A 26,140-nucleotide genomic window follows, 5' to 3' on the forward strand; every position below is an offset into this window, starting at 1 on the left:
CAATCCACATCTCCACTGGTTCAGTTACAAAATGGGCCGCCCGCCCAGCAATTGTCCCATCCACTGGCAAAAGACAATGGTTTCATAGTTCTCAGTCTTAGACCCATTTTCTCTACCATCTCCAGGTTGATTACACATCAGGTGCATCCAGAGTCTAAAAGGGCCAGCATCTTCCCCTGGGCTCCAGTTGAGGGTACTTTTAATTCTATTGGGATGGTCATGGGACCCAATCAGGGACTTACCAAATGGTCATCATCTGAGTCAGTTTCATTTTCTCCCACAGAAAAGGAGGGTTCCTTCTTCTCCTGGTCTGGTGGAAGGACATCGGCATCTCCCAGGCCTTCCAGGGCAGTTTCACAGCATCTCCCTAGCTGCCAGCCAGGTTCCTTCCCACCAGCTGGGGTCAGTTTTGGCCATGTCTAGTGTAGCAGTTGGGCTCCTGATGCTCCTCCTTTCCTGCTCTTGGTGCCTCCACAGACCACCCCTGCATATGCACAGGCAGTTCATGAAACTCCTGTGTGTACTCAGCCACAGGCTTCCCCTCCTGGATTAAGGATTTCCTCCTGCTCCTTGTCTTTTGATTTAGGAGAGGATCATCAAAGCATTTCCTCAGGGCTGTCATAAATCCCTTGTAATCCCTCAGCAGGAGGGAATCATCATTATGCAAAGCTACCATCCAGGCAGCCTCTTTGCTTTCCAAAGCCATAGTAACACTTCTCACTTTGGCAACTTCTGATGGGAAATCCTCACCATACTTTTGCATGTAATCCCAAACTTGGACTTAAAAAAACCCCAGTTCTTTGGGATCTCCTCTGTATTTCCCTCCAAGAGGAGGAACATTTGTAATTCATTGCCTTGGGCAGTTTACCTCCCTTCTTGGGGGAGTTTGAACTGGGGCCCCTCCCCATTGCCCAGCTCCGGTAGCCATTCCCAGGGATGTTTCAGAGCTAGCCAGGTCTTCATCTCCCCCCTCTGCCTGGTCGGCTAATCCACTCTCCCTTGCAGTAAGACTCACATGGAAGCATCATTGTTCCCAAGCCTCCTGAAGAAGGTGTAAAGCATGGGTGATCATGAAATCCTCTCCTTCAGCTGCCCGCCAGTCATCCTCTTGTTTTCGGCTGGTTGTGACCCTTGCCATCATCTTCTCCTGTTCGCTGCAGGGGTTAGACATTTGGGTGCTCCCCCCATGGAAGCTTTTAACTCTGGGATGGGTGCAAGCTGAGATCTTGCTTAATGTCAGGCATGCCTCCTTCAGTATCCAAGAAAGAAAAACCTCAATTCCATTTGAATAGAGATAAAGTACTTTTACTAGATATGAACTGAAAGCAGTGAAAAGAAAAGCAAGATATGAGCCAAAAAGGTGTGAACAATACATATCAAATGATTACCCAGCCCCCACTCCAATTGCCCCAGCCCAGTGTCCAAGCACCAACTCCCTAAGGTTTCATGTGGGGTGCATCTTCAAAAGGCCTCATCAGGTTGGTATGCAAGGCAGTTGACCTTGACCAAGACCAAACATCAGCCATTAGCATGCATAGAAGATGGTGAGAACAAAACTCCTTTCTACATACTCCTCCAGTACCATATAATTCCCTTCCCAAATACTATGCCCCACCCTCCCCGATTCTATGGCAGCCGATAGCAAACAAGCAAAGCAGAGGCTGACACCCAGGATCAGAGAAGATTATTCTGACATAGCTTACGATGTATGTCAAAAACTATTTGGGGAGTTTTCAAATTAGGAGGGAGAAGGAGAAAAACATCCTTGATTCCAAATCTGCCTTTGGAGTGTTTCAGTTAAATTAGCTCAAAAGAAGGCATTCACTATATCCATTGATAAAACCCTTCCTGGGCCATTCTAGAAAATTGCTTGAAATATTAAAGAAGACAAAAAGAATTCTAAATATGTTTATCAAAATGAAGAATTCAGCAATTCTATAATCTCCAGTCTAGCGAAGGTCCATAGATTTTAATTTTATGAGGAATTCATTAAATTATTATACCTCAGGCCACCTCCCTTTCAGTTTCACCATAATCTCTATGGCATTAATAGGCTAGATCAGGATGTCAAATTTAATTTCATTGAGGGCCACATCAGAGTTTTGTTTGACCTTTGGGGGGAGAGTGGTCAGGATGGGCATGGCCAACTTGACCTCGTGTCAGGGTGCAATAGCAATAGCAATAGCAGTAGACTTATATACCGCTTCATAGGCCTTTCAGGCCTCTCTAAGCGGTTTACAGAGAGTCAGCATATTGCCCCCAACAATCTGGGTCCTCATTTTACCCACCTCGGAAGGATGGAAGGCTGAGTCAACCCTGAGCCGGTGAGATTTGAACCGGTGACCTGCTGATCTAGCAGTAGCCTGCAGTGCTGCATTTAACCACTGCGCCACCTTGGCTCTTAGTGCCTGTGGTGACCCAAGGACTCTGCCAGCGAAAATAGAGTATGGCCCTCCTGAGCTCTGTTTTCACTGGCCAAGGTCTACAGGAGGCTGTTGCAGCAGAAAATGGAGCTCGGGAGGGCCACATGTAGCATTCCCAAGCTCCATTTTTACACTATGGGCTGGTCCTTTGCTGTTTCTTGGGTTGCCCCATGGGCCAGTTCTAAGCACCCCATGGGCCGCATCCAGGATGCAGGCCTTGAGTTTGACACCCCTGGGCTAGATGGATAGCATTTGTGCTGGTTTAGAAACAACCACAGTCAATGCAAATATATAGTATAAGGTAGTTTTGAAAGCTGGATTGATTTTTCTTGCTGCAATGTAGCTTTTTGAAGCCAGAGTAGAACTGATGATTTCTTTCCAGTGCCCTAATTTGGTTGAGTTTCTGGGTGGTGTATTTTTTCATTGGACTCAAGAAACTCAAATCAGCCTCCTTCTCTCTGTAGAAAAACACAATTCAACTATTGCAGCTTCATAGTAAACTATGCAAATCTAGCAGATGGATAGATTAGATTGAACACATGGAAGAAACATTTCAATATTCTTATTCTCAATGACTACCGATCAGTTTCATTATTCTATTTAGAGAGGAAGAGATAAAACAACTGCAGTGTGGAATCAACCTCAGAGATGGTGAGTTACATCAAATAAACTTGTGGTTTATTTGATGGGTGCCTGGAGAATCTCCAAAACAGCAATAGGAATAACACTTAGACTTATATACTGTTTCACAGTGCTTTACATCCCTCTTTAAATGGTTTACAGAGTCAGCATATTACCCACAACAATCTGGGTCCCCATTTTATTGACCTCAGAAGGATGGAAGGCTGTCAACCTTGAGCTGGTGAGACTCGAACTGCCAAACTGCTGGCAGACAGCCTGGAGTAGTGCATTCTAACCACTGCGTCACTGTGCACATAATTCTACCATTTGTTCCTTAGGCTGGTCTTCTGAGGAGCATAATGATGAATGTGGACTGGTAGTTATCCTTAGATACTGTTAACTGTTATTTGAAACAAAATAAACTATATGTTACATGCATTTCAACATTGTGTTCTGTAGTATCCATCAACAAATGGGCAATGTCCAAATGTGTAAGGACTGTAACTTTTCAATTTTCCTACCAGCTACTTAAGAGTCCTGAAGGTTCAGACCCAAAATCTCATTGAGGAAATGTGCTTCTCTGAGGAACTGATATATTTAAAAAATTCAGATTTCAGATAACAATTAGAGGCACATTCTTCAATCTAGTATCTAAAAAAAATAGTTGTAACTAATGTATAGCAACTTATGAGACAAGGTAAGTGTTAATAAGAATTGCATTATAACAAAATTAAGACGACTACAAATTTCCATCTCTCTGTTAATACATGTTAAAAAAATTTTTAGCAGACTTTATCTACAGTAGCGTGTTCCTAAAGGAGTTACTAATCTGATATGTCTCATTTATTTTATTTAATGAATGGCAACTGCAGAGGTCATGCAATCACTGTTATAATAATGTAGTTTAAATAAAGCATCAAAGCAAATATATATCAACATATTATATATGTGTGCTCATATGTATATACAATATGTGGAAAATAAAGTATAGCATGCATATACTTTGTATTAAAGCAAGATAAAATCATCATAAAATATGGACCCACAGAATTGCAATGGGATACATATTTTAATTTGATATCTAAGGAAGCTAATCATCTAACTGCTTCTGGTGTGGCTGGGGTGAGATCATCTCATCTGCCTTGAAATTTCCTGAGGAGATATTCTCGAGCTATATATTTTATCATTTGTTCCAGTGCATCACAGTCACATTGCAGACTCTTGACCATTCCCCATTTAAAGAGCTTTGCCCTAGTTCTGGCATAGCCTGTCTTGATTCTATTCAGGTGGCTCCACATTTTCCAGGGCAACTGCATTCCTGGAAGTGGTTTTATTGGATATGTATGATCTGTTTGATTGTGGTTATTAAAAGTAATCCATCTCAACTGCTATTCACCATCTAGATTGTAAGACTGTGATGTTATTCAAAATCAGTTTCCTAAATTTAAACCTGGTGAGAGATGGCCTAATATTTTATGTATTGGAAGATATCTAAGAGTCAATGGGATGTTTATCTTATTCTGCTCTCGAACGGTCTCTTGTTTGTCATCTGAAATCAGGAGGGGGCAATGTTAGAAAGACCATGCAGCCATGAGAGTGGTGCAGATTTAATGGCTCCAGACATCATTCTCATTGTGTCATTAAAATGAACATCAATCTTGTTGTATGATAACTTCTTCCCCACACAGTTGCACAATATTCAGCAATACAGCATACTAATGATTGCACCATTATACATAATGTTTTGGCTTGTACTCCCTCAGTTTGTTTCTGCAATTTTCCTAATCAAGTTGTTCCTAGTTTTCAGTTTTTGTCCAATTAATTGAGCAATCAGATATGTCTCCTGACTGAAAGAGAATAATTTAAAAGGAATCCAGGAATATTACAGCAGACATCTTTGAAAGTGAATAATTATGGCATATAATTAGATGTGACTTTTCCAGTCAACTCGATATCATACTGGTTTTTATAAACCAGTTCAGGCAGAAATAGTGTGGTTAGCATGAGCATAAGTGTGTGCATGCATACTTCAGACCAAAAATGTTAGGAACTCTGAGGACTGAAACATATAACCTTCTGAGGATGAGCTTACATTATGTTTCTCAACTGGCTTTGTTATGATCAATGTTTAGTTAATTACAATAGCAGACTGAAGAAGGATCTCAATTTTAATTCTGAAGAAAAAACACCTGCATACCCAAATTTGATACATGTTCCAAATTTGTATAAGATCTATCTCAGTTGTCTAGGCAAAGATCTGTGCCCAAATATTACTGAAAATATAGAGGAGAGCGGGTTTTTTTAAATATAAGAAATTGATATGTATTCTGATTGAAAAGTAGCATATTCTGAGATAAGGCCTTGCCAATAATTTTTTAAAAAAAACATTAATACTGTCAGTTCTGACCCTGCACTGGCCAAGTATTTTTATGTGTTGTTTTTGTCAGGTATAACATGAAGGACCAATAAGAGAAGGAATTAAGCTAGAAGAACTCTTAAATTAGGCTGTAGGCCTTTTTAAAAATTAAAGGCCTACAGCCTTTTTAAGATGTTCTGCTGATATGTAATTAAAGGAAAATAGATCATTTTGTTCTTTCTAGCTCACTCTGAGAATGTTTGTATCATTCAGCCCCAATGTTTACAAACCATTGACAATAGTGTAAAATGACCAGACGTCCTGCTTTTGGTGGGACAGTCACGATTTTTCAAAATTTGTCCCGTGTTCCGCGGCGTGTTCAAAAACTCGCAATTTTTCAAAAGAAAGAAAAGACGCCGAATCATCAATTTTAAAAAGGACGCCCTTAAAAAAAAAGTTTTTATTTCTCTGAAGTGTCGTTCCCGATGTGGCCTTTAGAGGGCAGTGGTTTCCCTCCCTCCACTCGGCTCGCTCGAAGCACCTGATGAGGGGCGAGGCTCCCTACCCTGCTGCATGTGCGTATGCCGACGCGTGATGTTTTTGAGACAGCGAGGAGGAGGCTCGGTCCCGGGCTAAGCGGCTCAGCCATCAGAAGTTTTGTTTTGCCCGCTTCTCTTGGGCGCCGCTCTCCCTGCAACCATGCAGTGCAAGCCGCCATCAGCAACCTGATCCGGGTGAGCCAAGGGGAAGCAGGCGGAATCCAGTTGGGAGAGGCTGGCGATGGGGGTGGCTTTTGAAAGGGTTGGGAGGCGTTGGGGGAAGGCAATCGTGGGAAGGCTTTTTTTTATAGCTCAGGTGCTCCAAGCCCCCCCCCATCAATGGTGCCCCACTTTACCCATCTTAAAATCTGGTCACTTTACAATAGTTAGTGAATTGGGTGAAAATACTCACCAGTTGGTTTTGGTAGGCAGTGACAGCTGTAAACACTGTCTCTGGGAATATAAATGTCCTGAATTCTTCAGATTTCAAATTAAGCAAGGAGGCTGTGTGATCCTTCTTTTTGATGATATGCACTCTAGGTTGATATTTGTGCATTGAATTCAAAATTATCTAGAGAGAATAAAAGGAGAGAAAACACAATAAGAATAATTTTCAGTCAGCAAATTGTATTGTCTTATCCATAAAAACTGTTATACGTAAAGAGGACAAAAAAGATATGCCAGATTCTTGGCTAGTATCAGAAGAAACAATAAATCATTTTGGTCCTGGTCTTAGTTCTAGTCTCACTTCTAATGTACACCAATTGCCACAAATTAATTCCACTTTATGAGATTTAGTAAGAGGAAGGATGCTAAAGGTTTTAAAATGAAGGCAGATAAAAGCCAACATCATTTTCTTCCTTAGTTTTTGTCACTCAATCAGATTCCCAGGAGGGTTTTGGAAATCTCAAAGGTACTGGTGCCAGATAACTTCAAAACAAAGGGTAATATTATTTATACTTAAATTCACATTTAAATAAATAACAAGGCAATTTACATTTCTTCACATTCAGTCTTTATATAGCCAGACATACAGTATTTATCCTAAATTTAAATATTTGATATTTTACATCAGGGATGCAAAAGGTTTTTGGCTATGTGACATATGGCATGCTGAGAAACTTGCTCTAATATATGGCAGAATTGAAGACAACTATGGTGTAGTTTCATTAAACTGATATTATATTATTATGTAATATTATGATGTAACAATATCCCTAGACATCTAATACTTTCCTGCTTTGGTCACCCAAAAGAGTGGACTAAATGCAGGTTACATTATCAGGTTTTGCATAATTGCAGATTCCAACATTTAGACTTGTTTTATTGCTCTTCAAAACACATCAGACAAAAAGAAGGTAGGGAAAATTTTTCAGGACAGAAATTCTTAAATAATTAACAGTTAGCTGTTACAGATGACTAAAAATGGGTTTTCAGAACAGAAGAATAAATGCTAAAATATCATCTGTGATAAAGATATTGTTACATGCCCCATCTCCTCCTCTCCATGAAATTTCACAGTTTTTAAAGTTTACTTAATAATCATAGAAACAACTATTGTTGTTTTTTTGGCATTTTCAACAGGTACAGGAGAAAGAACCTGAGGGTGGAGTATTGTTTTCCCTTCTCACAGGACCAAGTACTCACATGACCATGCTGATCCAGCTCATTGTTTGTGAGTTTCACTTTTTCAAAGGATATCATCTGCTTCAGCAATTGTTCCCCAGTAAATGGAGAATCTGGATGCACATATAGCCTGGAAAGTCAAACAACAAAGTTCATCAAGGCCCAGCAAGCAGAAAGAGAGACAGAGAGAGACAGGCAGGCAGACAGATAATAGATAGATAGATAGATAGATAGATAGATAGATAGATAGATAGATAGATAGATAGATAGATAGACAGACAGACAGACAGACAGACAGACAGACAGACAGACAGACAGACAGACAGACAGACGCTTTCCATAAAACATGAGCACTTAAACTAGTAGGCATCATTCTCAAAACTTTAATTCAGTTTGGCGAACTATTTTTAGACACTTCTCTTAAACCCACATAAAAGGAGAAAAAATAGCCAAAGAACAGATATAAATCTAAATGATACTTAGTTTTAGATGAAAAACTTGTTAGAAGTAGAGAAAAAGATTCAGTCATAAAATTTTGCAAGATATTTCCACCAAACAATTTTTTATTATTATTAGAAACTTAGTTTTCTGAAAAATAATTATTTGGGTTTTTCCATTCTGAATATTATTTTTTCTTATTCTTTTCCATGGCGACACATCTTCCCTAGTCCTTTAACAATATCAAGTGACGGTTTGTCTAAACTGGATAGGAAATACTAGTTTCATACTTGGAATTGCAGCAGGAGGGGGGTGAATGGAGATTCAAAAAGATAAATCTTAAATAACAGTATGCTGATATTATAGTTTAGAAAGTGGAGAAGTTACCTGTGTTTGATGAAATCAAAGATATTTCCCTCCAACATATTTCCAATCAGGATTACAACCATCTCTCAGTATTAAAGCACATTCTTTTTATGCTCAAGATGCCAAAGATGACTTCAGGAAACTCAGTAAAACTCCAGGAAAGATTTCCATTATAAATCTGGAAATCTAGCAATCTACATAAATCTACCACTAAACTCTAGCAATCAGTTATCTGACTGTGTTATGATCCTACTTTATTTTCCACATTAATTTGATTATTAAGACATAGATTTTCCGGCCTTTCATACAGTATATCAATCTCATAAAATGATAGTAGGATAAGTTCATATTAAATAATCCAAGAAGACTTCTTTTACCAACAATCTGAGCAGTGATTGATATACCAGATTCACAATGGACTTTTGGCACTTTGCATTTAAAAATATTGATTAAAAGCCTACATAAAGTAAAACATCTACAGTAAAACATCAATGCATTTTATTCATAAAAATATTATGAAGCCAAATACCACTGTTTTTTATGATCCTGATTTAAAAATGGCTTTTCTGGCATAAAGCATTTTTTTCAGTCAGAAGAAATAATATAAATTGCAATAGGGTTCATGAAGTAAAAGAATATAATATTTCATACTTGCATAGTTTTGATCTCTTAAGGTATATTTGCTCTGGAAAAATTCTATATCCATATCCCTATATGAATAAGGACACAGCATGACTTATTTACAAGCACATTGTTGATGAAACCAAACTGCAGAACAGCAACCTCCAGTGGATTCCACTGAAATCAACAGGAAATTCTAAATAAATATGACCAACATAAAGCAGACCCACCAAATACTTCATCTATTGGTCTCATCACAAATAAATGTTTCTATTTAAGGCTATTATTCTCTGGGCCTTTAGAAAGGCTCAGACATATTTTTATCTCTTCGAGAATGCTTAATGTTTCTGTATATGAAGTGTGGTCTCTGCTATCTTTTTGTCCAAGTAGACTACACTGTTTCTCTGTCCCTGAAGCTATTCTAATCAGAGCTTGAAATAACAACACATAGGTCAAATAAGCATTTTCCATTTGAGGTGCAGTGGCCTTCTCCAGATGCCTTCCAATTATGAACTATAGTCACCCTTGGAAAAATAGGTTGAAGAAGCATGAGTGAAGCATTGGAAAAAGGCAAAACTTAGCCTATAACATTTATTTTTGCTCCAGTCCATATAGGTTTTTATGAAGATCAAATTGGGCTTAACCATGATTGTGGTCTTGCATTTATTGGAAGAAAAGCTAGATATAAATGGCAGGGTGGGTGTTGAGCTAGCAAGAACCATAGGCAATACAGGTAGTTCTCTTACAATCATTCATTTAATGACCATTCAAGTTACAACAGCACTGAAAAAAGTGACCTATGACCACTCTTTACATTTATGACTCTTGCAGCATTCCCACGGTCATGTTATCAAATTCTAGCTCTTGGTAACCACCATGTATTTACAAAATTGCAGCATCTCAAGGTCCTGGAACTATCATTTGCAACATTCTTAGGGAGCTTCTGACAAGCAAAGTCAATGGGGGGAGCTAGATTTGCTTAACAACCGCATGATTCACTTAACTTCAGTTATTCACATAATAACCATGGCAAAAAAGTTGTAAAATGAGGCACAACTTACTTAAAAATTGACTTGCTTAGCAATGGAAATTTTGGACTCAATTGTTGTAAGTCAGGACTACCTGTATAGTCAGTACATAAACAAGAAGTAGAGTAAGGTATAGTGACTGTTCTCCTCCCCACCCACTCCCATTGACTAGTAATTGTTTGTTAGAACAATTACACAATTTGTACAGCACTTTTATCATGGATTGAAAAGAGCAAAGGATTGTTTTCTTCATTCAAGGAAAAAGTAAACACTCTGAACTTACATTCACGCTATAACACAAAAACTCAGAAAAGATAGAAGAGATATCAGCAAGCTAGAACTCATGATACCTCTTTCAGACTTTTGGTTGGGTTAGTAGAGCTATTTAAACAATGACTCACAATAGATGTGTTTTCCCTGAAGGAATTTTAACCTCCTGCCTGCACAGCATACTGTACCTACAAAGTTGTTTCACATGTTGACAGCAGGAAAAGAAGGATTTAATTGTCATCTGTGATGAAGCATTATGAATGAGAATGCTTTCAAATGATGCTGGATAATCCTTATCCATTACAAAGTTTGCAATTGTAGTTCTGAAAGTTATTTCTGTGTAGATGTTGCAGAGAATGCTCAAGGGTATGAATGTCACCAAAGCGTACCTACATTGGTGACTTTTTCTTTCTTTCTGAGTGCCCATTATAGAAGAAATGAATATATAAGTCCTCCCGACATCAACCAATGAATTTAATTTCACCAACTTGAAAACCACAATCACTACTGTTTCAAAAAAACATTTGGAAGTAAGAGCTTTAGAACCAAAGTTTCAGAACACAGATGATGATCATGAACAGGCAAATTCAAAACTGCCAAGTCTTAATACTAGAGTCTAACTTATTCTTTCAATTTACGCCATTGAGATTTTTAGTTTAATCTGCAATAAGCTCAAATTTGAAAACGGACAAACACATCACACTAAAAATGATCAAGGCTAATGCAATCAGAGGATAATCCAAAAGCATTATGTCAAAGATTTTTTTCTCCCAAAGCATACATATGAGAAAAAAAACTTTCTGAAATGGTTACGATGGAACCTATAATAAATGCAACTTCTAAGACTGGAAGTTAACAGTTTCTTAAGATTTCAATATTTGTGAAATACATTTTGTTCCTTGCAATTTTCTTCACAATGGAACCTGCCTTGTTCAATAAAGGTTATTCTATAATAAATGGATATAAACTGATATACCTCTCAGTTGTGCTTATCAGTTGAGTCTAAAAAATAACAGAAAAGGATAAATAAAATGTGTGATCTGAAAGATATCTAAAAAAAGAACAGCATTATTTTTCTTCCTGAAAAATAAGTCACTTATTTTAATACAACAAAAATATTAAGAAAAGGACCGAATAGTTTAAAAAAAAGTTACATGACTTTGCATATTAGACATAGGCCTTTTGTTACTAATTAATTTATGCCTAGAAATTGTAAGCATTTAAATGAAGAGTACAGAAAATATATACTGCTTCTGAGTCAGTAGAAAGAAAGTTTGTATCCATAAGCACTCTTTTTTTGCTTATTCAGCTCCTGATGTAATTTTTTTGAAACCAACTAAATATTAACAGAATTGTGTATGTGTGCACAAGTGGCTGCTTGCAAGTACATTATTTTCAGGTGAACTAACCTTGCAGGCAGAGGGGGGTCTGCTTTGCCAGCAACCAGCCAGGAAGATCTATGGTAGGCATATCTGTATCTCTTATTGTCCACTGGAACTATATCCATGAGCACAATGAACTTGGCTTCTGGATCCACACCAGAAAAGGAAACCCTAATGGTTGGAAACATTCTTCTGAAACAGAAAGAAGGAAATGAGAAAAACAATTTGTAAAGAGAATAATCCCTCACAACTGATTTAAGAAAAAAAATGGCATTGCAGCATGAGAAGGAAAAAGGGAGAGGGAGGGAGAGAGGGAGAGGGAGGGAGGGAGGGAGGGAAGGAGAGAGAGAGAATGTAATCTTTGTGCACTGGGGATTTTTAAAATAAGCCATTTCACCTTATTCATTATAAGGACAACGGGCTCAGACTGTGTTATAATTAACACATAAGTCTGCCTTTCTCCCTTCTAGCCCTACCTGGCATACTAATTTCACAAAAGGAAGGGAGGCAGGTAAGTATCTCAGAAGGCAATGGAGATTCTCAAGAATTACACCCATTTTCTAAAGAGGAATAATATACTGTAGTAATCAACTGAATAGAGACTGTGGAAACACAACATTGAAACATTTTTAAAATGCCTATTGCAAGTTTGTTGACTCTCCTCCACTTCTTGAAAAATTTCCTTTTATTTCTGAAGATAATTAGTTACTGGCACCAGAGAGGCAGCTTATGGGCATAGAAGCTAACACTGCCATCAGATGCATTTTCCTACACATCTAATTTTTCAATATAGAAATATTTGTAACTCTTGACCTTGGATAAATTGCAGAAGTATTAGCCATTTAAGCTTCTATAATATCTGAAGCAAATAATTATTTTCTGTGTACTGCACATATATGAGAAATAATCTGGTGCCAGTAACTCATTATCTTCAGAAATAAAAGGAAAATTTTCAAGAGGTGGAGGAGAGTCAACAAACTTGCAATAGGCATTTTAAAAATGTTTCAGTGTTGAAGAAAATTATACATTTAATATGCCTGAACAGCTGAATTCAAACAGGAAAGTGGAAGCAAAATAAGTTTTTATTGATCTGATTAACTGGTTTTGATTTATATTTTGCTAATTTTCCAATAATTACAGAGGGGAAGCTCCTTCTCGGTGTGTATTTTGGTCTGCTATTTTTTAAAATATTCCAGCATTTGCTGAATGTTTTGAATTGCTGAAAAAGTGCCATATTCCAACTTTAGAGATGCAAATTTTGAAAAAAATTGTCTGAATTTCATACATCTATTGTGCAACAATTCAGTTACCAATTACCAGTTACTGGTAATTATCAGCTCCTGCCACCTAACAGTTTTAAAACATGCACATAACATAAAATGCCAATAGATTAATAAGTACCATTTTAGTGGGAAGGTAACAGCATTCTGTACAGCCAGGCTAGCCACGTGATCATGGAAAATGTCTTCAGACAACACGGGCTGCCTTGATCAAGAAATGGAGATGAGCACCATGCCCTAGAGTTGGACATGACTGGACAAGGAATCCTTTATCTTTACCTAACTACCTATGTCTGCAATGGTTTCATTTTATTTACGTCCAACTTGATGTCACTAAATATACTTCTCTATTCCACACACTGCATCACTCAGGGCATTGATGAAGTAGAATCCAAACTATTAAAGCTTATGTCATAACAATCATCCAATTATGTTAATGATTCAATATACCCCATTTCTTTATCTTCCTTTTCATTAATTTTTAGGCTTCCTTGAGTTCTTACATCTATTATGAATTATGCCTTTATACTGGCAGTGCCAACTACAACTCTTGCAGTCCAAAAGAAAAATGTCTGCCAAACATTTCTGTGAAGAAGATTGATAATTAGTATCTAAAAATTGGTGCATTTTTCTCAAACAACTTGCGACCAAGGTTACGTTTGAATATAATATTTTACAAGAAAAGTTCAAATGTCTCCCAGGTTTTTTTTAAACAAGTAAATATTTTCCATCTGCATCTAATTTATACCTTCAATTTGGTGTGGCTTAATAACCAGTATAAATGTTTTTTAAAACAGTTTTCAATAGTTTTTCCCTACCAGTATTAAACATCAGGAAACTGTCTTATAAAAGGATCATTGTGAGAATAAAATGACAAGGAAATAATTAATTATTATTAAATTATTATTCTAAACCCATGGAGTTCCCATAATGGAGTATTAATAAGATCAGGTAAAATACTTCAATAGCCTTTCTTTGGTCAGTATCATTGATTTGCAAGGATGACTGCACCGTAAATCAGCATGAAAATAACAGAGCCAAGATTCAAAATATTCTCCCATACCACCCTCTAATTTAGACAGGGTTGTTTGATTGGTTTTTCTCGAAGGTCACTATACTGTAATAGTTTTTACCATCATATTTAAGACCATGAGTAGTATTTAATTACTCAGCAGGGTTACAGAGTAAGCTGAGGCAGACAATCCAGTGAGAAATAAACAAATACTTTAAACTGCCCAGCAAATTTATTTTAGCTTCGGATGGGACTCCTATATGAAGCAGATGCTAACAGCAAAAATAAGAAAATAATCTAACAAAATGAACATTTGATCATTCCCTTTATAATTTATACATTTTGGCCTAAACAATGTCATAACTCTTCCATGTATGTGCAGATTGGAGTGTAGGTGGGGGGAATAACAAAAATAATGGCATAGTAGAAATAATGTTGAGAGTCTCTGGTATGCACCAATATTTAATGAACATTTTGGATATGATTCTGTGCAGTGTAGAAAAGCTTCTAGACTCTGATGAATTAATTTTTCCAAAGGGTAATACTGGCTTTACTTTCCTAGTTGTAAATACAGTGTGTATTGAATTCCTATCATTCACAGATAACATATTTATTTAATCTATAAGCAACAGGTTGTTACTATCAACTCACCAGTTGGGGCTAAGTGAACTGGTTTATATATCTAAGGTCTGGGATGGCTGTTTTGATCTTCAAAATTGTCTCAATTCTCTTTGTTGTTTTGATTGCAAGAAACTAAAAATAGTTACTTTTCTGGAAATTGCTTCTGGTAGAATTCTCTTTATATCACCTTCCTCATTTTACAAGGGTTCAATCTAATTCATAAATTAGATTTGTTCCATTAAAATTATGGCTTGTTTTACAAAGATTTCCACTTTAATCCAATGGTGGGTTTCTATTATTTTTACTACTGGCTTACTTGTGGATGTGTGCATACATATGCAAAAGCATCTGGGTGGGTGGGTGGAGTCTCCCGCTGCTGCTACAACAGGTTCGCCCGATCTGGGCTAAACCGGCAGCAACCCACCTCTGCATTAGTCACTCTAATGCTTTCACTGAAACATACTTTTCTAGTTCAAATGTCTTATTTTTATTTTACCCCAAATAAAAATTCATCTGAAGATTTCTAATACATATTAATGTGGTATATCTCCTCAAATTGAAACATAGTAATGGAAGACAATATCTGATGGATTACATCATACATTAATGAGAGATAGTAACTTTTCAGAGTCTGCTGTGGGTTATAAGGGCAAATGTCCAATGTATATTTATCGCTGTGAGTTTGACATCAACTATTAGTGCTTGTGTGAAACAGCCATCACAGATCAAAAACAGACCCCAAAAAACCCCCACCATGTTATCTGACACTTCATATGCAACACTTTTCTGTGGTGGTAATTATCCATTCGGCTGTGTGTCACTCAGTTCTGTGGTATATTAAAGCACTGACACAGTGAACAAGTCAGCACTACTTTAGTCTGACAAGATTTCTAGCACAGACTGGATGTTTAAATAATGAGAAGGATACATCGCTGGCTTCCCTTCCAGGCTTGTTCATAGACAATTTACCCCTTTTAAACTAACTCAGCAAATGTTTTCTTTCATAAAGTCAAGTCAATCCACTTTTCATTAAAACTCCACTCAAAGCTGACTTCCTGTAGCCATGTGCCTGGTGGTGCTTTCCATGGTACATATCTGCGTATGCTGCCCCTGGGAACTAAATAATAATGCTTTTTTTAAAATGTATTTTTTCCTATATTTTTACTGCTTCAAATCCATGCAGCATACAGACAAAGGTTATTATAAAAACATTTGAACTGCTCAATACTATCAGATGCCTAATTATGAACAGCATTGCTCTTCAACAACAACAATGCTAGGAGCAAGGGAGAGAATCATAGCTCTGGGGCAGCACTAAGGTGTCAGGGCAAATAGAGAATTGAACTGCACAATGTTTATTGTATATTAGCCTGACCTAGCTGAAACTATACTAAAACTATAAATTCCAGAAATCCCAACAATTGTCACTTTTGCTGGATAATTCTAGAAAATTTTCGCACATCTGAAAGTAGCAGCTGTGGGTAAGATTCCAAACCCTGCCAAGCAATATTCCAGTCTTACCTTCCTGATTTTGTGATTATCATCTCAGTCCCTAGTTCATGGAATTTGTCCCAAAGCTCTTTGGTTTCCAAATTGCAGGAGATCTTAGCCATCTCCTCACTAGGGATAACTGAGGTGGTGGGGATTAGTGGTTCTGTGCAGAGAGAGGAAGGGCTGCTATTGCTGCTGAAATCCCCTTGGGTGTCCACGTTTGGCAAATCACTCAGAGGCTGAGGACAAGATGATTTCTCCACGAATTTCTCTGAAAAGAGGACAAAAAGAAAAGCAAGACACTGGTAAGAAGATCCACCATGGTTTTGTGTGTGGGATGGCTGCAAGTAGCTGATATATTAACTTTCTCCAGGAAATGAAACAAAAGGTCCCGGACTGATTAATTTTATGCAATCAATTTGCTCCAATGTCTGATAATCCCAGCAGCTTTTGTGAACTTGGTTTTTAATAAAAATTGTTAGTCAGAAAAGCCAGACTCCTGATATTTTTTCCCTAGCACAGCTTTCTTCTTACATTGGGAATCAACAGGTGGGAAAGGGGTAGGAAAGGGAGAAAAAGAAAAAAAGATGTCATCTAATGGGGTTCTGCTTCTGTTTTTCAATCTTGTTGATTCTGCAAGTTTTTAATTTAAAAAAATGAGCCTATTCTCCAAATATATTTGCATTTATAATCAGTTATAAATAATTCTGCCCATTTCTCCAGAACAGACCAATTTACATTATTCCCCTGAGTGACAAAGCGTCAATGCCAGTGAATAGAAGAATTCGTGATGATCTCTATCCCCACCCTCCCGTTGAAAAGTTCAAAAGCAAAATCTAGCAGAAAATCCAGGAACTAACTGTTTAGTTAGAAGCGTTCATGGGTGTATGCAATCACTAGTTGATTTTTATCCTTGCATAGAGAAAGCTAGACTATCAGAGCAGCTACTATATCCAGTTTACTTATAGAGGTACCTGCTAGTTAAACAGAGGAGCATTTACTTGGGTCAGCATTCAGTAACAAAATTCTAGAGCGATTTGAGCATCTCACAAAAAATTGGGAGGTCAGAATCATTCCAACAGGGAGGGTGGCTGTTATACGTCTTTAATTTCAATTCTTTATTGAATTGCCCAGAAGAATTTTCGATCACCCATAGCTAATTGCATTGTGCAGCCACTTCTTTTGTGGGAAACAACTGATAAGTGAAAATAAGTCATCACTGATCCATAATTTAGCTGGTGCTAAATAATATTGTGGGAATTCCCAGAACCTTGGTCAGAAGTCTCATTCATTTAATTGGGGGTTATCTTTAAGAAACCTATTGGATATATGTTACAAATCTGGTTTATTCAGCAGATGGTTTTACAGGACAGAGACAGCCCTTTCACCAGGCCCAACTTTAACAACCTTTAGATTTCAGAGGTATATTTATTCATTTTAAACACATTTTCTAGAGATCAGTGAACACAATGACATTTAATTCCAATGTCTGATGCAGACTGCAGTGTTAAATATGTGGCCACTTCCCTCCAAATGTGGCTGCTTGTAGAAGAGGCTTACTCACTGATAATTTAACCATATTTGATTCACTTTATTCCAGTTTTCTGGAAACACTGCTCAATTATAAATGAATCAAGGCAGGTAAGTTTATACAACCCGCTAGCTGCTGACTTCACACAAATCTGCTTGCAAGATTGTTAGAAGAAAAGGAGAATGGAAAACCTTGCCCAGTACTTTGAGTTGTTAAAGAAAAATCTAGAATTAATATAGATGAGCCTTGTACAAAATAATTGCAGACACACAACCTTTCCGTCAAAATGAACTCTTGAAACCTTTATTTTACTCTGATCTGACTTTCCCTTCATTAGGAAGAGGAGGCTGCATAAAATAGTGGTTAAAGTGGAGGATCAAGTCTAAAAAAAACCAGATTCAGATCCTGGTTTCTACCACAAACTGACCTAGAAGTGTTTAGCTCAATCTTTCAGAATTGTCAAGATAAAAAGGAAACAGAGACAACCTTGAGCTCCCTGAACAGCAGGCAATTAAAAGACAAAAATAGAAAATAGAAAAGGAATTAGGGAGATGGTTTACTAGGTGTGGTGGTGGAGTGGGGAGAGCCAAAAAACACAGTCAATTCAACAATTGTCAAGATACAAGGCAGTCCACCTAAGTCAAAGCTCCCAGAAACCATCTAGTCGTCAGGTGAATGCCACTTTAAAACTAGAAATCTCTCCCAATCTCTCCAAGGACGTTGCAGGAGAAGGGAGGGGGAGTGGCTCCTGGACTAATGGGATCCACCTCGCCTAAACACATTAGATGAGATGTGTTGGTTTCTAAATCTTGGGAATCAGAGAAACAAATGAATGAAATGTGCATTTTCTCATGAGTGATTTACAACTTCAGCTGGTTGCAATGGTTGGGTGACGCTAGAAATCACAAAGCTTTCAGCACTCTACAAATTTAGCTGAAGTGACTTTTTCCTGAGTAGATGCATACCAGACAGCAGCTTGGAAATATCTACTGCCTGCAAAATATTAGGCCCGCTATAAAGGGCTTCTAGAGAATTGGCACATCGATTAAGCAGACAATGACTAACGAAGACCGACTGATTTTTCTGGGATCCCTAAGACTGAAGACAATCCCAATCGCTTCGGACTTTTTCGATGTTTACTCTCCAGGACCGGGCTCTTGAGGAATAAATCGCTCACAATAATTCCAGCTGTTTGAAATTCACTTTATTGGCCAAGTCCACGTAAAAGCTGAATTCGCCTACTTTTGATCACCTGAAATTGGCGGGTCTGAATCAATCCAGTATGAAATTATATTCCTTTCATACTGTTATTTACCAAGAACAAAAAATAATTCTCATGTCCAAGAAATTAATGGTAATAAAGGAATTGATTTTTTGGAACTCTGCCGGACTAACCTGTCTGAAAATAATTGTTCACTTAACACTTAAGCCCCGGTCCCACTTCTAACCCGGACAACAATAGAACCTTCCTGATCTAAAGCCTATACCTCGGCCTTAATTACAAATCTTTTTTGATTTAGACCGCAGTGGAATCTGAAAAGCAGAAGTTACACTAGAAAACTTCCACACGGAATTCAAGCAATTGTAAATTTAAATAAAATCTAGCAGCATTAGGTCAGTATCTGCAGGGATCTGCCGCCTAGAAGATATTCAGCAGACTTTCTGATAATAGAAGGAATTGGATCAGACCACTGAACCACTTAGCTCAGATCTAAAGGACAGAAATCCCTTGTTGCCCTTTAGAGAAATGTGGCTAATAACTTACTTCATGCCCATCAAATAAATGTGGCAAAGCCTGGAAGGTCTATTTGGCTTAACAGAATAGAAGAAGCTTGGATGGATCCAAGTGAGCGTCCCATTGATGTAAATGGTGTGTGTGTGTGTGTGTGTGTGTGTGTGTGTGTGTGTGTGTGTGTGTGTGTGTGTGTGTGTGTTTTGGCTGTTTCCAGATTTGGAAATAGGGAAAACACAACAATGTGGAACCTAATACTTTCAATGAGCAGAAGCTTGCAGCTAAAAACAAAAGGACTTCGTACATAGAGATCAACAGGGACCGGATACAGTCCGTCACATCGACTTCGACAATACTTGCGCTTAACAAATAAAGCAGAATATCCCCCATCTCTCTCCCAGCTCATTTCCCAGTCGTCCTGTATGAAGTCTAATAGTAGATCTTAAAGCACCTCTGTATAATTTGGCTCTAATGAGTATTTGCGAGTCGACTCTGAAATTTCTTTGATTTTTCTTTTGAAAATTGAAATGAAAGGAAGAAACTCACATTTTGAGGATCCTAGCGGGGGTGGGTGGGGGGGGAAGACAGATATGCGACCGCCCTCTTTTATAGTTAAAAACAACAATATTCTGTCTGTCCTATGCTTATTAGAGCTCAAACCTAAAAAAAAAACTTTCCCAAAACTTCCTCTCCAAGAAGATAAGGAAGCTAGTTTAGGGATGTTTTTAATTCTCTAAAGTTAATTAAAAAGGAATGTTTTTTTCACATAGATGTTTCATTTATATGGTCACTTTTTTACATAAGACATAAATCCGAATGTCCATCAAGAGCTTACACCAGCCCAATGTCTGATTTTTTTTAACATAGACCAAATGGCCAGGTGGACTGGACATTAACATTTGAACTACTATAAGTCAATGTATTTACCATACGCTAAATAAATAAAACATAAGACTTGAGTTTTTTCTATTTCTCTTTGAAAAATTTGTGTAATTTTTCTAAAATGCACTATTTTCTCTAGTAGTTAGGAAGGCGGCTAACGAAGCAGAAAAGAGAAGCGTTTGGTGTTTTTTGGTTTTTTTTGCTCAACAATGTTTGTGAACAACTCTAAAGAAAGTATTGACGCTGCTATGTCAGCAAACTTTCAAAACAGAAAATTATGGAAAAATGTTTAAAGGAAATAACTGGAGGAAATTTTGCTTTTCTTTAGGAAATCCATGGGGCGGGGATCTATTAAAGTTTATGAAAAGTACAGCCAACTCATTCAGCTTTCCAGTCATTTTTTAAACGTTCGTTTCCTTAAGTTTGTACACCATTTCAAGACTGACAGCAATTTCTCTTAAAAATCATGGAAACATTTCCAAATGGAAATCTTAAGGATTTGGCAATTAAGTGGCAAATTTAAAGCTCAAATCGAGAATTATTAAGTAAAAAAATCCCCTTGAATTCAGACAGCATTGTTTGCAATCAGTCCAATTATCTTAGAACCACTGCCTGAACTTTAGTAAATACAGTGATTAGTTCTATGTAATTGCGTTCCTCTATCACCAATATAGAACACAAAGAGTTCCAGCAATGATCTGGAAATCGGTTCTACTTGAAACTAAGGATACGTGTTGTCACTGCACTGATTGTGGGCAGATCTTGTTTATTCAAATTATGGTCTGATCCTGTGCCTCATATTTGGGGGAAAAAAGACCCACTAATTTAAATGGGACTTTCAGTGTCGTTCTCACCAGTATTCCAGATAAGTATAGGTGCCGTTATATCCGTTTATGGCGGAAATGTCCCCCTTACTGTAGCCTTGTACATTTCTATCGAATACCCAATAATTATATACTAGGAGGCTGTGTGGATCCTTGCACTTTAAAAAGCAGACAAATCCCAGTGGAGCAGAACTTTGGTTAATTTTATAAAGCAGGAGTTTCAAATAAGGTGGACAAAGAAAGCTGTTTTTTCGCCCCATTTTCTTTGGTTGCCGAAGCATGGTGATTTTGTGGGCTTGGGAGTCCCTCGCATAGGTAATTAAAGCTTATTTTCCCATCAGTTAGACTCTTAGGAAGGGTACCCGCAAGGCCTTCTCCGTTTTGGAATTAGGCTGGGTTTTGAAAGGTAAAAGCTTTATTTCGAATTAATAAGCTCAAGCAAACATCGTCACCTTTAAATGCTTCCTTTCAATATGAAATATGAATAGTACAATTTAAAACCCAGGGCAGGTGAATTCAATAAATTCACACTGCAGGGCAGTTTTCCTCATATACAGATTTCCTGTATCTCTTGGATGTTACTTAAGTAAAGATTGTGCTAGGATCAATAGATATCGTTAAAATTCTGCTTGTTGGGAGGGGGATCTGAAATTTTAAATTGTGTGTACTGCTTCGGTTTCATCCCCTATCATTCTCAATCATTAGGTCAAATAAGAGCGAATTCAAGATCGTCTTTAAGAGTCACAGGTTTGCTACCTATGCAAACAACCCCTCTAAATCCCACAGAAATCCCCCGCACATTACTTTCTCCCGAACGCCGGACAATCCCGAAACTGAACTTACCCAGAGGCTTGAGAGTGTTCTCGGGACTTTCTTTCTCTTTGGGGTTTCCGCTTGACATGAGCGCTGCGATGGAGAAGGCATTCGCACGGGAGGAGAGCTGGGGTTTGGGTGACGCGGTGTACTCCATGACTCCGAGACCGCTGTGCCTAAAATCGCAAAACCTAGCCACGCTCGCCTCTGAGTGCTCCTTCTTTTTCCTGCACCGGCCCTGGCGTCAGCCCAGGCAAAAGGGAGGAGAACCAAGCCGACCCGCGGAAAAGGCAGCACTGGAAAGGACAAACCTCGAGAGCCGAGCAGGTTATGCGGTGCTCAATTTTTCCCTGAACCCGGAGCATGGGTTCGAGTTGGCGGCAATGAGCACTAGAGACAACTCTGTGGAGCAGCCCCTAGATTCTCCGCCTTAATTTGTTGGTCGCCTAGATCCCATCGACTGTCAACCAATCAGCGTCTGGCTACGTCAGGACTCCCTAATCCCAACAGCGTGGAGGAAAAGGGGAGGGGAGGGGAAGGACATCAGCTCGGCTCTGGTTACAACGAAACCGCATCGTAGAGCAAAATGTTTTGGACCCGAATCAGCCCAGTCGGGCAATTGAGCTGGTTTTTCGCTTTGCAGGAAATCAACTACAATTGACACCCCCCACCCACGCTTGAGACTGCCATCTATTTCCCACCATCATTTATCACTTGGGAATTGCTGCGAAATAAGCCCCCTTTGGATCGGTCAAACCGACTAAGCAACCATCTTCTTCATGCAAGCGCATCTGGGCCCGGGGTTTGCAGTCAGTAATGCTTGCAATGCTACAATATTCTAAACCAGAGATTACGTAGGCAAGATTTAAAATACATCTTCTTCCCACGGAAATCAACACTGCTCCAATCCCGCCTAAGAAGTTTCCTTTCTACCTTGTCCTACCCTTTGCATCAAACACACATGCTACTCGTCGTTTATGGAACTAACTAGTGCACATATTAGGCCAACAGAACAACTATGAATAGGTTGTAAAAGCTAGCTATGGAGGGGAATGGCCTCAGTCTTATAGATGTCCTAGTTAGTGTTCCTTAGTTAGCTACGGTTAAGTTAGCTGCAGCTCCTATAAATATAACCTGTCCTAACTCCTATCCAAATCGAAATGAAAACTTTTCCTGAAGTATGTTTAGAACTTTGCTTCAAATGAAAAAAAAAATTGGGTTCAATTGTCTCATGTAGAAGGTTCTTTTTGGGGGGAGGAAGCATTATATGATGTCATGAACCTGCATGAGTCAGTAAATACTCGGTCTTTCTGATGGATCCCCATCACCAGCTGCTTGGCCATTATATCCCGCATGCTCAGAAGTAATATTTAAGGTACAATAACTATAGTTTTCACTTATTAAGGAAAAAAAATGCTACGAGTGATTGTTAGAAGGCTTCTTCAACATCTTTTTATTTTTAATAACCTCATTAAACAAAATAAAGCTTTTTGGATGATTAACACATATATTCTGGAAAGGAACTTCAGAAAATAAAATGTGATTTTTCTGCTGCGCTACCAGGAAGTTTATGGATCTTCATTTTATAGAAGGTTCTTATTCCTAAATCAATTTCTTGAAGATATTTTTTTGCGATTTCTAAGATAGTTAAACGTGTTATATCTAGTATAATTTAAAAAAAATTAAGTCATATTGGTATCATTCTAACTTTCAAAGTTGTAGATAATTTCAGTCCTAGATTCCAAATTGTTTAAATTGCAACCCTTTGGACACTTATTGGAATTAGCAACCTAATTCAGCAACTTGCTTTCAAGAAGAGAAAAGAAAAATGCTCTTTAAATTGTAACGAAATCGTGTGTATGCGATTTGGAAAGAATTCAGAATACCCTGAATCTCCAATGAACACACCACTATTTTTACCATGTTTACGATATGTTACAAAGGGCTAAATATCTTACAAACGCAGAAAATGCGCCGAATAAAGGACAGTTGAATTAATCGCGAGTTAGAGTCCAGCCAATGGATTCCTCTTCCATAAATTTCGCTGGGATTGGTGCTCTGCCTGTTTTAGAATTACGGCGTTGCTTGAAAGTACAAGGGTTACCGAGTTAATTTATCTGCTTGGGTTTTCTCTATGCTAACTTTGAGTCTATTAGCAACTGACTCGAATGCTTCTCTATTTTGCAGCGGAAGAAATAAAAGTGCTCTCTTTTCTTCAACCGCTCTTTCCATGCGCCACCTTTAACGAATAACAGCGCTCCTTCCTTTCCTGAATTGCGCGTCTCGGAATGTACAGTTTCTGGCAAACGTAGAATACATGCTTTTCCCCGAAAATCGATGAGCTGCAGCTCTCCGAGTTTCTCTTTGTTAAAGGGGTCCACGCAACTTCATGCTTTCAGTTCAAAGGATTTAAAACTGCTTGCATCTGCCCTCCCCTCTTCGTATTTCCATTCTGATCCAAAGGTGGTTTTTAATTGGACTTTGTTTTTCTTTCCTTGAAAACGTTTTGCTTCTCACCCAAGAAACTTCTTCAGTTCGCCTTTTTAGATAAAGAGAGAGACATTTTCAAGGAAAAACCCAAGAATGTCTAGTTGCCTTTTGAAAAGTATCTTTGGGACAACCATGACCTGGCTGATTGGGAAATGGCTATGGAGGTTCTCAGTTTGACGTTTCAAGCAATAATTATCTAGTTTTGCGCTAAATTACTAAGTAATTGAGCATTAAAGGATTATGAAGACTACCAGCACTTTTAATGGGACTTCAGCCACAAGCTGTGCTCGAAATCTTTCCGTTAACAGGTCTCTAGCCCTTGGAAGATAGAAAAGGAGATGAGGACTGAAATGGGCGGGTTTTTCCTTTCTCTTTGGAGGAATTTCCAGCAAAGGAAATTCAAGAAACAACCAAGCTCAGTGGCCAGGTTTTGCACACAAGAGAGCCAATTCCAGGCCGAATTCTAAGTCAAAAACCGTGGGTCTCAAATCTTTGCTGTTTTGACTTCCATAAGAATCACTCCCTCAAACTGGTACTTCCAGTGTGCCCAATTTCAAGTAGTTTGGTTGAAAGATCTAGCAAGAAAATTTAGAGACACTGGGAGCCATGCTCTGTCATCAGTAAGAAAAACCACCCTTGTAAACTATAAAATTTTTGGCTTCCATCAATAGCCTGAATGGTTCTATTTCAGTTAAAGCAGTTTTTATAGTAATATTCATTTAAATATGAATGGTGTGTTTTATGACAGTCATGAACTGTGTTCACACATCAATGTAACCAATTATTTCCTTTAACCCTGAATTGTTTACTAAACATTTGACTAGGTTGAGATCATACTAGGTTTAGATAAGCCCTAAAACTATGGCTGAATGAAATACTGGCTGCCTTTAATCAGGACACTTAATCAAAACCTGCTGAACCACATTACAGAGGTGTGACCCCACCACTAATGGGTTATTTTTGTTTGACTAGTGTTAGGGCTAAAATCTTGCAAATCTCACACACTGAAATGAGTTGGCCATATTTTTGATAGTACAAGGCAGCTGCCTTATGTACAATGAAAGGCACATCTGCTAGCAAGAGGCAGTACTCACTTGTCAGAATAATGCCAGCCTTACTGGCTTTAATAAATAGATCATCAAAAATTGTATTCTTGAATGAAGCAGAATCTTCAGAACTCCCCTTTTAGGTATTACTGACTTTCCTTACATAGACAGACAGATCTCTGGAAAAGGAAAACAATGATAAGGCCACCCTTGCCCCCTAAGGAAGAATTGCAGGCAGCTAGTCTCTTTCATTTCATCCGGAATCTGTTGAAGAGCTCAAGATGGCAGAAACTGAATATGTTTAGCAAATTGTACTTGTCCATGCCTTCAACTCAGCTAGTTGAAGGTGTCAGTTCATCTGGGTGGAAAGTGTTCTCTAGGATACTTGATATTTCCAGTTTGGTGGGTGAGAATCACATTTCCAGTGCAGTTTAGTTCTGATCAATATTGTGAAAGTCTGTAAACACCAAACTATTGTGTCCCAAATGCAGATGTTTCTGGACTTGCATTTAATCCAATTACATGGGCAGAAATAGCTGGAAATGCTACCTTTGCTATTCTAAAAACATTACACTTTTGGCAGGATCAACCAATGCCACTGAGTAGTGGGTTTCTAACAGGTATGCAAAAGATACCTTTCTTTCTCAAGTTTAGAATCTTCCCCTTGTGTTTGAACTACATGGGGATTCTCAGGATCCCGTGGTAGCAGCAACTGGTCATATTGCAACTACCAACTAAACATCCAACA

The 26,140-nt window shown here is 38.2% G+C and overlaps 1 protein-coding gene across 1 annotated transcript in view; it reads right to left on the reverse strand.

The window, feature by feature from the left end:
* TBX20 (T-box transcription factor 20) overlaps window positions 1–22,255 on the reverse strand; it is an 80,344-nt gene extending 58,089 nt beyond the window's left edge. Inside the window, exons 1-5 of the mRNA XM_087713073.1 lie at window positions 21,887–22,255; window positions 16,105–16,345; window positions 11,698–11,862; window positions 7,587–7,695; window positions 6,352–6,510 (exon numbers count right to left, since the gene is read on the reverse strand). Coding sequence (XP_087569199.1) covers window positions 6,352–6,510; window positions 7,587–7,695; window positions 11,698–11,862; window positions 16,105–16,345; window positions 21,887–22,013 — 801 coding nt within the window. The 5' untranslated portion in view covers window positions 22,014–22,255. The remainder of the gene's footprint in view (window positions 1–6,351; window positions 6,511–7,586; window positions 7,696–11,697; window positions 11,863–16,104; window positions 16,346–21,886) is intronic.
* Between the last annotated feature and the right edge of the window lie 3,885 nt (window positions 22,256–26,140).

Source organism: Thamnophis sirtalis, unplaced genomic scaffold, assembly GCF_051295495.1.
Source record: "Thamnophis sirtalis isolate CommonGarterSnake01/CBP01778 unplaced genomic scaffold, rThaSir2_p1.2 scaffold_4, whole genome shotgun sequence".
Lineage (NCBI taxonomy): Eukaryota > Metazoa > Chordata > Lepidosauria > Squamata > Natricidae > Thamnophis > Thamnophis sirtalis.